At 37.4% G+C, this 14,739-nt stretch overlaps 1 protein-coding gene across 4 annotated transcripts in view; it reads right to left on the bottom strand.

Annotated features, from left to right (window-relative positions):
• CDH7 (cadherin 7) overlaps positions 1–14,739 on the bottom strand; it is a 138,882-nt gene that overhangs the window by 19,151 nt on the left and 104,992 nt on the right. For all 4 annotated transcript variants that reach the window (XM_065053064.1, XM_065053065.1, XM_005498712.3 and 1 more), the window contains one exon: positions 5,496–5,749. In XM_065053064.1, the coding sequence (XP_064909136.1) occupies positions 5,496–5,749 (254 nt within the window). The remainder of the gene's footprint in view (positions 1–5,495; positions 5,750–14,739) is intronic.

The following is a 14,739-nucleotide window of genomic DNA, read 5'->3' on the forward strand; positions in this document are numbered from 1 at the left end:
CCCCTCACCAGCTGTAATTCTAAGGAGGCCTTGGCTATCCTAGCTGCCTTCCTACATCCTCTAACAGCAGCCTTATATTCTTCCCAAGTGGCCAGCCCCTGCTTCCATGACCTGTAAACTCTCCTCTTCTGCTTGAGCATACCCAACAGATCCCTATTCAACCACGCAGGCCTCCTGGCTCCCTTCCTTGACTTCCTTCGTGTGGGGATGCTCTGATCCTGAGCGTGGAAGAAGCAATCTCTGAATGCAATCCAGCTATCTTGGGTCCCTTTTCCTTCAAGCAACCTTGCCCATGGGATTTCCCCCAGCAATTGCTTGAAAAGGCCAAAGTTAGCCCTGCTAAAGTCCAGGGTTGCAATTCTACTTGCTATTCTGTTCCTGCCACCTAAGATGCTGAACCCCACCATCTCGTGGTCACTGCAACCCAGGCAGCCCTCAACCTTTACTGCTTCGACCAGACCCTCCTTGTTAGTGAGGATGAGATCCAGCAGTGCACCTCTCCTAGTCGGCTCCTCCACCATCTGCATGAGGAAGTTATCATCAATGCACTGGAGGAACCTCCTGGACCATGGCTGGCTGGCTGAATGGTCCTTCCAGCAAACATCAGGGAAGTTAAAATCCCCCACAACAACCAGGGCCTGTGACTGTGAGGCCACTCTCAACTGCCCATAGAAGGCCTCATCAACTTCCTCAGCCTGATCTGGTGGCCTGTAACAGACGCCCACAACAATGTCACCCCTGCCAGCCTGCCCCTTGATCCTGACCCATAGACTCTCAACTCGCTCGTCATCCACTCCTGGGCAGAATTTAGTACATTGTAGTTGCTCTCTCACATAGAGAGCAACTCCACCACCACGTCTGGCTGGCCTGTCTTTCCTGAAAAGGGCATAGCCATCCATGACCACGTTCCAGTCATGTGAACTGTCCCACCATGTTTCCGTAATTGCCACCAGACCATAATCTCCCGACTGAACACAGGATTCTAACTCCTCCTGCTTATTCCCCATGCTGCGTGCATTGGTGTACAGGCATTTCAGGGAGCGAGCAGAGCACACCAATTTCTCCCTAGGAGCATAGGAGGCCACCCGGTCCTCATCAGTTTTAGAATGCTGCCCCACCTGGACAAGCCCAGCTACAGCCCCATCCCCCTTTGAGCCTAGTTTAAAGAGTTTAAAGCTCTCCAGATGAGCCCAGCTAATTCCTGCCCCAGCATCCTTTTGCCCCTGCGGGATAAACCTTTCCCGCGTGACACTGTCCGGACTGGTGTCTTATAAAACCAACCATTATCAAAAAATCCAAAGCCCTGCCTGTAGCACCAGTCTTGGAGCCAACCATTAAGAGACTGAATTTTCCTATTCCATCCCAAATCGTCACTAGAAGACGGAAGGAGTGAAGAGAAGATCACTTGAGCCCCTGAGTCTTTCACCATCCTTCCCAAGACCTTGAAATCATTCTTCATTCCCCTAAAGTCTGAGCACAAAACTTTCCATCGCCAACAGAAGAGCCCCTACATCACCCAGAGCTGCAGGATCAGGCGAAAAAAGAGATTATGCAGAGCAGGTCAAGGGATTGCATGTGAACACGGTCAGCCCCTGGTGCTTTACTGTCATTACACAAACACAGGCTCGTGCCCATAACTCTTTGGCTTAACATATATTTTACCTCTAAATTTGTTTTAGGAAGGGGAAATATAGTCCTCAGCAAACAGAAAATAGCATAAGGGAAAAGGTTAAAATGTCTGTGGGTGTTTTGCTTATAATCCTTAAAGGGACAGGTGATTAGGCAGGTTTAGATTTACAGCTGGAATATTGTTGACATTCGATTTAATATTGAGTTACATTTTTGCACTCTCATTTAGATCAAGTATGTACTCCAGTGCACTTCCTTACACTCAGGATGATTAAAATGTCCTAATCAAACCAAGTGTGATCATTAAAATTACTGTCAAACTGACAATATATTAGATTGTTGGTGTAAAATTAACCAAATCCTTTGAATGATATGGAAGAAAAGAATTATAGAAGATAGTTAAAAAAAATGTGACTTCCTGGATATAATTATCTTAAGACATTATTTGCTTGTTCTGTGTTGCAATATACCAGCTTCTACTTTGTTGTATTACGATGTTTCTGTTTATCCCTCTTGACTGCAAAATCTTAGAGCAGAGACTTGTTACATAATTAGAATTGTTTTATCATATTATGTGACAGTGAGAGGGAGAACAGGGTAAAGAGTTGTAACAACAATAGTAACAGCAGTTTTCATGGAATAAGGCTCTCTAACACCTTTTTTTTTTTTTCATTTTATGTTACCTGTAGTTCATTTTTTTATTTCATGCCAGCACTGTTGTTTATTTGGTCAGCAGTGCTCTTCAGCCTTTTTGTGGCTGACAAGCTTTCCCATGAGACTATGCCTGTCACCTCTGCTATGTCGTCAGTCTTGGCACTCCTCATAGCTGGGGTTCAGTTTCCTGCCAGTCCTTAGATTTCCCAATTATTAAGACTATCACTATGCAACACAAAGAACCAAAGACCTTTCTTAAAAAAACATAGTAAGAAAGAAAGAAGAGAAGAAGGAAGGGGAAGGAGAAGGAGAGGGAGAAGGAGGAGAAGGAGGAGAAGGAGGAGAAGGAGGAGAAGGAGGAAAAGAAGAAGGAGGAGGAGAAGAATGAAGGTGAGGAAGACAGAAAAGGAAAAGAAAGCAAAAAGAAAGCAATAAAAATGATGAAGGGGTGGAGGGAAAGGTGAAGAGGAGAGGGAGAGGAGAGGGAGAGGGAGAGGGAGAGGAGAGGAGAGGAGAGGAGAGGAGAGGAGAGGAGAGGAGAGGAGAGGAGAGGAGAGGAGAGGAGAGGAGAGGAGAGGAGAGGAGAGGAGAGGAGAGGAGAGGAGAGGAGAGGAGAGGAGAGGAGAGGAGAGGAGAGGAGAGGAGAGGAGAGGAGAGGAGAGGAGAGGAAAGGAGAGGAGAGGAGAGGAGAGGAGAGGAGAGGAGAGGAGAGGAGAGGAGAGGAGAGGAGAGGAGAGGAGAGGAGAGGAGAGGAGAGGAGAGGAGAGGAGAGGAGAGGAGAGGAGAGGAGAGGAGAGGAGAGGAGAGGAGAGGAGAGGAGAGGAGAGGAGAGGAGAGGAGAGGAGAGGAGAGGAGAGGAGAGGAGAGGAGAGGAGAGGAGAGGAGAGGAGAGGAGAGAGGGATAGAGGGAGAAGAGAAAAGCTAACAATATAAATTGGACAACAGCTTCTTATGAAACAAGAATAAAAATAATTTTTACACATAGGAAGCAAGCAGTTTCCCTTAACGTATTTACAAGCATTGTATCCATATTCAAATTCTAAAAAAACCCACTATGTTAAATACTTTTAATCCTTTAATTCCTTGCAGCCATTAATACTTTAAAATCTTGAGCTGCAGGACTTATAAATCCTTTATTTAAGCTAGTTCAAACATCAGTAGTTCTCAGGTCCATATATGAGAACCTCTTATTTTCAAACTATTTATTACTTCCCTCTCCCTGCCACCACCCCCCCAGCCTGCCCAGTACTCAACATTTCTGAATTGTACAACGATTTCAATGTTTTTCTGAACTGTAACAAATCTACTTTTAAACCATTATCAGTATAATCCAATGTTTGGAATTTCAAATACTTATTTATAGACTAATAATTTAAACTTCTTAAATAGATCATTAAAAGTATTATGTGTTAATCCTCCTTAACACATTCCAATTTTAGGTGAATTTGGCTCTGATATGCATCACAGCAGATGCAGGAGAGCTTTAAATTATAAGATCTGTCAGTACCTCCAACAATGTATATAGCAGGTTTGCAATCTTATAGATAAACCCTCACTATTTCTTTTCTTCCTCCTTCTCAAATTCCAAACAACTTCAAAGCAGAAGAAATCATCAAGATGTTTTTAAGCTGGTGGTATAACTATTTTTTATGCTGAAATTGTAAAAGTTAGCCAGATCAAGGCCTATAAACTTATCTTTATGCTTATGCAGGAATTAAAAGCATTCCGAGCATGGACTGCATTTATGGAACTACTCTACATGATTCTGCTGAACCAGATATTATTCACCAGATGCTGACATCCATGTGAGAAAACACTGCTACAGCAAAGAAACAGCTCAGCAAAGAAAAATGTCACAAGCAAATCCCTGCCAACCATCCATCTAGGAGCTGTTTATACATGATAAGATTCAACTATATTGAATATGTTGCAAATGTATAATGAAAGAGAGAGTGAGAACACTTAAATCACCTCTAGGAGTGAAACATATGCTTTATTTTTACCACTTGAGATTGTTGCGTTAGAAACCACAGAGCTACACTAGAGCTCCAAGTTCACCTACAATGCATGAAAGTTAAAAATTTATCATCACCAAAAAAGGTGACACCAGAACGTGTTCTGTACCTGTGAAGTTCCTTTCTGTGTATGCCATAAATGAACCATAATAACAAATTAGACCTTTATTTTAACTTTAATTTAAAATTTAGCTGTGAATTGTGTATGTGTTCCTACTCATGCAGATGTTTAAGTTTGTAAAATTATCAAGTCAGAAGTATTACTCTCTAGATTCTTTGCATGTTCCTTTGACAATTACTATTACTATTCTGCACAAGGAAAGTAAAAAGTAACTCATTACTGGTTTAATTTAAGTGCTGAGTCTTTGTCATTGGCTTTGTGAGCTTTAACCTTAGATAAAGGCAAACATAAGATTGATATTTTATGGTTTCTTATGGTTTCTTTATGATCCTGAACATTAGATTGTGGAAGACTTGCAGGTTCTTGACACACTGAAGATGAAGAGGCCTTTCAAATTTTTATCTCTTCCCATTCAAATGGAAGATATTTGGCTGCAGCAGAATTTACAAATGACAAAAGATTATTGCCTTTAACCAGTTTGACTAGGACTGGGTGTGTCTTGTCCTATTCATTTCTCTCATTTAAAGAGTTTTTTCTAACATTTTTTTTCTGTGGGACCACAGTTTTGGTTTACCATGCAAGAGTCTATGTGCTATTACATGCTTGGGCATAGTGCACACAGAATATAAATGTATATGTACGTACACAGAGACACAAATATGTACTATTTATTTATTTATCCATTTATTTATGTATGTATTTATTTATTGGGGGGATGGGTCCCAGTTGATTTAAGAGAACATAATTGTTATAGATAATAATAGACTCTTCCTAAACTGAGAGAGAAATAAATGTTAGTAGTATGTTGAGTTCAATTTTTTTTTTCTTTAGAATGCTGAAATTAGGTCTTATCTTCTTTGTTTTACAGAGATTTAAATGTATTATTTTTGTCAAAGGTTCTGTAGTTCAGAAGTATAAAGGTCAAAATACACAAATTCTTAGAACATCTCAGTCTCCCTCTGCAAGGGGAAAAAGCTAACTAATTGCTTTCAGTGTAACCAAAGACCCTTCCACAACAAAATGAAGAACTTCAATACAAAGGCTAAATAAGTAAATAATTAAGGCATCTTAATTACCTGACAGGACTATTTGAGGCATCTGGATCATGGGCTGCTACAGTTCCAATGATAGTGCCAACCTTTGCTGCTTCAGACACCACCATGGAGTACAAACGTGAAGTAAACACAGGCGGCTCATCAACATCTTCTACAATTATTTTCACTGTTGTCATGTCACTGAAGGGTCCCAGACTCAGGAAGCGAGGGTCAACGTGCATATTGGCTGCTTCTATCCTCAGGGTATAGCTTGTCTTAGCTTCAAAATCCAACTCCTATAAAGATAAAGTTATGTGGAAATTTTATTATCCAGTAATGTTGCCACAAAACTGTTTCACTTACAACTATCAGTAAATACAAAATTAACTTTGCCTTTTGTATCCAAGCAACACTTTTGATTGACAGAGCATAGTTGATGCCTCATTTTTCAGTTTTCTCAAAACACTAATTACAGTTTTTCGCTAGTGAATATTCCCCATTGGCTTTAATGGTAAATGTAGTTTTACCTGTGAATGAAACAAGAATTTTCTGAGGTAATGGCAAAACTTCCTGTGACTTCTGCAAAGAGCAAATTCTCTCCTGTTATTTCATTACTGTCAATGAATCTTTCTTTTTATCTTATTCATATTTTATTTAAGGTAATGTCAAATACAGTGTGTCATACTAGCCAGACGTAAGAAATCAATGTAATATTCACTGGTGAAAACACTTCATTGAGAAAGTTATGGTTTTGAGGTGTGGTGGGTTTGGTGGTTTTTTTTTGTTTGGTTGGTTGGGTTTTTTGTTTGTTTGTTTGTTTTGCATAGCATTGGAATTGTCTAAAGAATTATTACTTCAAGCTCTGTAGAAATTTGTGTAGCAAATGTGGCAATTGGTTAAACTGCACTCTTTATTTGGCAATATTTTGTATGAAGATGCAGTCTGGAGACTGTTTTGTTTTGTTTATTAAGCAAAAGACACATTAATTTTTTCCACCTTCATTCTGCTTTAATGTTCTTTGATGAAAGTATAGTTTCTTTTGGAATAAATAGAATTAATACAAATTAGAATTAAAAAATGACCCACAACCAAGGAGAAACCTGTGATCTGGAGGACTGTCCCATAAAGCAAATTATTTTGGAGGCAAAGTCATCTTCCCTTATGAACAATAATTGAAAGAAAGCATCATGTTAATATTAGCACCATATTTCTTTGCAATTCTAAGTTTAATCACTAAGAACAGAAGCAAAAGACCAAAGCATTTCTAAAACCACAGTCTGGTTACTCAAGTGTCTTTTCAAACTATAACTCCAAGTGTATGGAATAGATTTAAAAAGGTTTTCTGCCATTCTGATTCTGAATACATCATAGAGATCAGAGATGTGCTTGCAAAATAACCTGACAGCATCTGCAAAACATGCCTGTAATCACTCTGAGGAGCAGCAGAGGTGAAACACACATCTGTTGACCTACAAATTCAAAGGTCTAAGTTCTTCATCGAGTTACAGTAGGATAAATCCCAAATGAGCATCTTAAAGTCAGTGATTATGCTGATGTTACAATGCAGCTGTAAACAGTCTAGATTTAAAAATGAAAAATGAATTGTAACACATCACACTCAGAAAGACACTGAACTTCTTTAAACTCTATGTGGCAGCAAAAGGCTTCTCCAAATGGCAGTACATGTGATCTTACTTCTTGCACAGAATCAGAGCTGTAGTATCCATAGTTCTCCAAACACAGATACGCCATAAAAGAAAGGTTGTCTGGATATTGGTCACTATACTGAATACAACTGGTCAGTATCTATTACTAAAGCACATTTAATTAGTTTTAATTTTAATTTTGGTCTTATATTTAAAGTACAATATATGTTCTATGAAACAAATCTCACAGTCAGTGCAAATGTAATGTGGTGTTAGGACAATGAAAAATGTCTCAGACTATATTGTTTCATGATAACTACTGAGAAACTGATATGATCAGATGAGCAGCAAGGTTAAGGAGAAGACAACCAAGCACACAAATATCTTAAGACTTCTTGTTTTCCAATAAAAGCATCATATTAAATAAAGAAATAACCTGAAGAATGTAAAGAAAAAAGGCTGACATTTGTAGAACTAAAACAAAACAAAAAAACCCCACCACCCCCAAATCAAAACCAAACCACAAATACCCAAGCCTTTAACAAACAGTATATTTTCAGTCAGAATGTGCAAAAATATGTAGTGGAGAAGTGATGGCTAATTTACTCTCACTAATCAGTGATACCTGTTGAAATAGGACAATTGAGGTTACAAGGATACTTAATCAAACACATGGAAATATATCATGAGACTGAAGACAGCATAGCTCCTTATGATATACTAATGTCAACATCACAGTCATCCTAAGGAAAAAAAAAAAAAAAAAAAGACAATTCTGAATAGTGAAATAGAGAAAAATAGAGAGAAAAAAAATAAAAGTGCATAGAGCACATATGTGTAATTGGATGAACTATGTACATTTTTAATTTGAATAGACTAAGCATAATAATGAAGAAATATTACTTAAATTAATTTTTAAAGACATTCCCATGTTTCTATACTGATTAAAGGAGACAAAATTAGAACTTTAATAACTGAAACCATAAAAATGTGTTTTCCACCTGAATGTTTATCACAAGAGCTGACATGCACATTTAAATAATCATATTTCATTTTTGTAATGTAGAAAGAGATTGTTCTTTATTTGACTGGATTACAGGAGTGTTAGATAAGTAGGGAATACACAAATCTCACTTTCATTAGAAAGGTATTTCTTCATAGAGAAGGATGCAAAGTTAACAATGGTGTAGATGTATATCCTAAACAGGCTTGCTTACTAAGACCAGATTTCATCTACTCTAACTTGGCCATGTACATCTGAGAAAACCACCATATGGTGCCTACTGTGAGTGTAGCAAAATTCTTCTAGGGATGAAATCAGCTGGTCTATTTGTGAATGCTTTTTTTTTCACCAGGCACTAGTAAAGGAGTCTCAGTAACTGGAAGAAGTAAACCTCTGCTTTCAGCAAATGAATCCTGCCCTAGGATTCCCTCAAGTATCTTGTGGCATTCAGTGTTGCCGATAGGGCCCTAGCTATAAGGGTCCTTGTTAACGAAAAATAAGTTCTAAAAAATCTAACTTATGTATATATACAGTGGGGAGCAGTTGGCGTTTAGAAGAGGGGAAGTATGGGCTGGCAAAAGGGTTTTATGACATTCAATGTTATTTTGTTATAGAGGGGTAGTAATATTGTTTTATTCTAGTTCTTTGTATCAGAGTCTGTCTCCTGTGGGGTGTGACAATGTTGACAAAAGCTCTGGTTATCATTCTCAGCCTGTTCCTATAATAAACAAGTCCTCAGACACTATGGTGAATGTGCAGGTACCAAGTTTTGAGGAAGAGTATAACCTGAGAAAAATAAACTAAATCTCTAAGATATGATTAGTGTGCAAGAGTTCATGACCCGGCGGAAATGTTTCAACAATTCATAGATAATATAATGTAGACATTGCATACTACAGACACTAATAAAAGACTGAAAATGTGAACTGAAAATATTTCTTCTTTTTTTTTATTTTTTTTTTTCTTCTTATCTAATTGCCACTGGTGTGTGTTATACAGAGACCATTATTTAACTGGCCTTCGGATCATGCCTTCATCATTTCCTGGTATAACAAAAGTACAAGATTCTAATAATGGAATACCAAGTCAACAGAGTACAAATCATCAATGTTGAAGGGTAAATGGACAAGGTATACTACAGCCCTTCAGTACAGTGAATAGAGCCTGACAGCTTCATTAAAATTTGTGCATTAGTGTTATCTGATGAGATCTAGTGCAGGATCCATCCATCTGTCTCTAATATAGGGGGGTTGTGGGGTCTTCCTTTTTTTTTTTTTTTTTGCCCTCTTAAGGGATAAGAATTTTATCCTGTCTAAAGGAAACTATAAAATAAGTCATCTATAGTACAGAGGCTGGATATGAAGTTATCATTCACAGGAAGGCCACTTCTGTAATATTAATTTTTTTCTTGTATGGTAACTTCGTAGTAATGTTCTTTCCAGAGGTGAAAATCCCATTTTTAAACCCGGTTGCAGTTTTACATTGAAAACTACAGTACATCAAACAAATGCATATTATCTCTCAAAGGAACCATGGAAGTCTCAAGTTCTTATATTTTAAACTCTGATATAGAATTGAAAGAAAATTTTCTAGCTGCGAAAAAAGTCAAATGTTAACAATAATAGAAGGATAGCTTTTCACTCAAAAGCTTATACATAAACCCCCATTTTTATAATTGCCAGTATTACTCCTAGAATGAACTCAGGTTTTAGAATAATCTCTTAGCAGTCAGTTCCTATGAGAAAGTACTTTGCAGCACTATTTTCACATTTTTCCTTCTAACACTCAAATTGGTTGGTGATATTGGTGGCAGGGCTGTGTATTCAGGGGAGAAATGAAGGCAAAGAGAGCAAGAACTGTAACATGGAAAATCTTCTTAATGCTTGTCACTTGCTACAGTGAGACATGACAACTCTATATATAGAGTCTTCTTTTTTTTTTTGCACTTATGTCCACTAAAATCTCTCCACAGACTTCAAAATGGCTTGAATCAGATCTCATCACCTTCCAAAAAGTCACATATGATACACATGATAAAAATATACCTTGCAGCCTTTTTTATTATTAAATTATTATTTTATTATTAAATTACCATTACTACTTTAAGCATCAAGTATTTGATAAAGGTGTAGGTGGATACAGGTCATCTATCAGGGTTTTATCTTAAGATGTTTTGCTATTGAGCTATTATTACTACTGAAGTCTAACTATAGCCTACAACTTTGTGAATAAAGTGAGATCTGTACTTATACAATCCTTTTTCCAGTGCACTATTTTTAGGAATAGTGCTTTGAATGCTACAAAAAATGCAGTCTTGTGTATGCATTTTGCTTAGAAAGTGAAGTAATGATTCCGCTCCTGTGTACTACAATCAGGATTCTGTGAACAGTCAAGATGAATCCACTTTGAAATTGTACACACATAGGTTTCCATAGACCCTTCAGATTTTTTTGTATTAAATAACCAAATCATTATTCACATCCACAAATGTTTCTTCAGTTCTAAGGTTGCTACTTCAGAGACAAATCCAACACATTTTTTGAAACTCCAGTATATTCAGAAAAAATTACACTTCTCTTCCGAACACTCTCACCACTGTGAAATGCAGCTATACAAATGATCTGAGTCCTTACTAGCAGAGTATTGATAGCAGAATGGAAATGACAAATGAAATCACAGGAAGGAATTGATCCTGTTCTACAGATGGAGAATTGAATCACAGTGTGAGCTAGGATAAAATTTTCAAATACTTTGAAGAAATATAAATGCCCAATTCCTTTTCAAAACTGTATTTTTTTTTTTTTCTGAAAAGATCACTTAAGATGAATGCTTTCTTAAATCCTGTTTTAAAGTAACTTAGATATATAATTTAGTTTTATTTAGGAATTCACTACACGGAGTATGCCTATGGTGTGGAGAATAGGCAAGCGTTCCCATTATTTGCAACATTGGAACTCGAGCATGAACTCTGAGTACCTGGTATCTTTAGAAAAATAAAGTAAGAGCTTTCTTCTGTTTCATTTGAAAAAAAAAAACAAAAACAAAAACAAAAAACAACCTTTTCATTTATTTATTTTTATCATTTAATAAAAGAGAAAGGGGGAAAAGAAAAAATAAATGGGAAGGTGACTTTAAGCTACTAGGCAACAAACAGTATGAACATTGCAGGTCACAGGAAAAGACCCCCACTGGTTTTCCCACCACTTTCCCACCCTTCCTGTAAGCTGAGTATAATGCTCTGAACTGTGCTTATGGGTCCCACTCACTTGTGATTTATACCAGCTTCTGGAAAACAAGGTTTGTCTTCTAGCATTTTTCATATCCTATTGCAGTTTGGAAACAGAGTATGGCATCCTAAAAACAACTTACACACTTTTACATACCGTCCCAGACACATGCTGGATAATTTTTTTTTATATGAACTCAATGAACTCAGTTAATGTATTGCAGAAGAAGGTAGACTTTCTTTTTTAGTGCAAATAAAAAAGTAAATGATTCAATACCATTTTTACTAGTTCCTGTTCCAAGATGATATTCTAGCTTCACCAACCCCACAAAAAATCAGTTCCAGCCAGACATAACCTCCTGTTGTTATTTAAAGCCATAAATACACAATCAAAAGTTAGTCCTTGTCTCAAAGACCATTTTGAAAAAGTTTGTTGCCTTTTTTTTTTCCCTAGAATGAACTTAACCAACTTGCTGGAATACATGAACTTCGCATCTCATTCATGTAACATTGATTCAAACATCCTAACCAGGACGGAAGAAAATAAAGTGTCACAAGCATGTGAAAAGCCACATAGCAACAACTATTGTAGAGCAGTACAGCATGCATGATCTTTAGTTGTGCTGCATAAGGTAGCACCATCCTGCTCTTTACTCTTTGGAGGGATAAAGACCAGGACACAGAGAAAGTGTTTGTTCCTTGTCTGATTCTCTATGGCCGAGTGATTTATTATAAGGGTACCAGTCTATTGTCAAAATGTTACCTTGAACTGAGGTTTAGCCTAGTAGCTAGTATTTACTGACACTAGGTACTAGGCAACAACAGTACCAGGATGTTCAGGAACACATAATACCCAGTCCTGCTATCACTACAAAATTATGACCAGAACTAATAATATTTGAAAAATAGCATGGTTCTCAAACTGTTTAAAGAAAGATCCACCCTGATTAAACAGGGCAAGCCAAAAAGATATCTGGATTTAGGAATGCAGAAGAGATACAAATGAGGGAAGAATACACTCCATATTTTGATGAGGATCACTGTTTTTCTTGCTGACATTTGATGTTGTGAAGTCTCTGTGCCATAGGACACAGAGAACAAATGTGTCCAAATGTATTAGTCAAATCCATTATATACAAGTAATCTTGGGAAATACCTTGTCATGTAACATTCTTCTCTTTTTAATATCACGATTCTTGGTATCTCTCTTTTGCAAAAAAGTTCATTTTCCTAAATTTGTGTGTGTGTGTATATATATATATATATATATATATATGATTTTTTTTGTAATTTTTGCTGAACCTTGGGTATTTTCTTTCATATTCCATCCACTTGAAGCATACAAAAATTCAGCTTTGCCCAATGAATTCTTAAATCTTACTTCTCTTTTTTTTAAATGAAAACATTTTCTTTTCTTTTTTTTTTTCTTTTCTTTTTTTGTTTCAAATTTGATACTCCCGATGTGTTTAAAAAAAGCCTTAATTTTTAGTGAGGAAGTCACCTTTTGAAGTTGTCTCAAAATGGTTATCCTTCTAAAAACAAAACATAAAATCCTCAGTTTGCATGTGGAACTCTGATAACCCGGTGTCAAACTTTCCTCACAACACCCAGCACAAAAATGAATGGAGCAGTGACTTCAGCTGCTCAGTGATACTGGCAGTGGTTTTCATGACTGAGCTGCTGATTTGTATGTACGATTGCAGCAAAAGTCTTCAAAGCTAAGGTATGCATTTGCATTTAGAGCCAAAGTGTGCCTTTTCAGAAGTCTTTGCCTTGGCATTTTACTGCTTGATGTGTACACAGGCATGTCAGCTGAGCACATAAATACACACAAGTTAAAATGATGGGCATGCAGTTTGAGGCTGAGCTGTTTCTCAGTGCCTCAGCTGATTTCACAGACATGAAAAGGAGAGAGCTAATTGCACTCAGAGGTCTACGGAGTATCACGTGCTGGATGGTAAAATATTTAGGCAGATTCCAAGCTACAGACTTTATTTCTTCCCTAATTCCTTGATAACGAGCACACATTATCATGCAGGGACAACCTCTGCCGAACTCCATAGTGATCTGGCAGGTTACACTCTGTGGTTGATGCTCATTTAACCCACATACGTGGTCATGAATAGTCTTCAATGTACATGTCCTTCAGAGAATAAAAAGGCACAGTTGTCTATTAGTAACTGTGCTTAAGCTCTTAACTTTCTTTCTTCCTTCTTAGCCAATGTTCCCTGATATTTAATCTGCAAGGTTGACATGGAGGATCTTTCAGCCTTGGGCAAGGCACCAAGTTTCCTGGAGTCCAAAATGAAATGGCAGTCAGTGTGTGGACTCCCCTCTGGATATGACAGAGGAAAGAAAGTAGATAATAGTAGGTAAACTAGAGAAAAGTTCTAACATTGCAGAGAAAAAAGTCTGAATTCTGGTGTCAAAATTTAGCAGTATCTAGGTTTAAAAATTATAAGCAAATTGGAGCATTTCATTAGGTCAAAATTTTGTAATCTTTTTAATGCAGTTCAATAGCTATTTCACAGAGCACTCCTGAGGACAAATGTTCAGTATTGAAAAGTCCAGTTCATCTCCCTAGCTAAAGTGACTATAGAAATAATGAATGGAAATTATTTGGTGCACAGTACAACACTGAAATCAGGATATTCCAGTAACAAACACTGAGCACAGTAAAAATTAAAATGAATTAATCAGATCTCACGTTAGAACATTGAAGACCCTGACTGTTTCACTGTTGTTCACTGTGGCACTGATAAATGCCCTCCCTCTAGAACAGGCATATTTCTTCCAGATCTTTGCTTGAAAACCTAAAACGAGCAAACTGAAGGTGTTACATTGAATTTGGCTGTTGAAGAAAGACACAAATAACTTTTCATCACTTGTATTTCAAAGGTGCAAAGCAGAAATTAGCATAGTTTGCAAGAAGCCTAAGATGCATGTATTTGTCTTGAAAAAGGATGATTCACATTACACATACTAGAGCCTGATCTTTCAAGGGTGCTGCACATCTTCCATTTGCCATGACATCTATGGATGCTTACCAGCTCTCAGCAGGTGTTCAGGGCATCAGAGAACTAGGCCATTTGTTTGCAACATCATGCAGAAAAAAAAAAAGACACCCCAAAACCCCACAGAACTGGTAGGTGTATAGAGGGAAGAAAAATCCGCTATGTAATCATATTAACTACAAACATAGGTCCTTGTTCAGGAACATCCTCACACATATTCCAAAATGCCAAGTCATTCTCACATTTTAGGAGGTATTACATCACTTACTAGAGTTAAGGCCACAGATTCAGTATTGTCTTTGCCAAGCATTCTCACAGTAAGAGTATAAAATTACATGAGAAGAGATTCTTCTGTCTAGGGTGTTGGGGTTTTTTTTCCTGTTCTCCTCAAAATGTA

Source organism: Columba livia, chromosome 2 (assembly GCF_036013475.1).
Source record: "Columba livia isolate bColLiv1 breed racing homer chromosome 2, bColLiv1.pat.W.v2, whole genome shotgun sequence".
NCBI classification, from domain to species: Eukaryota; Metazoa; Chordata; class Aves; order Columbiformes; family Columbidae; genus Columba; species Columba livia.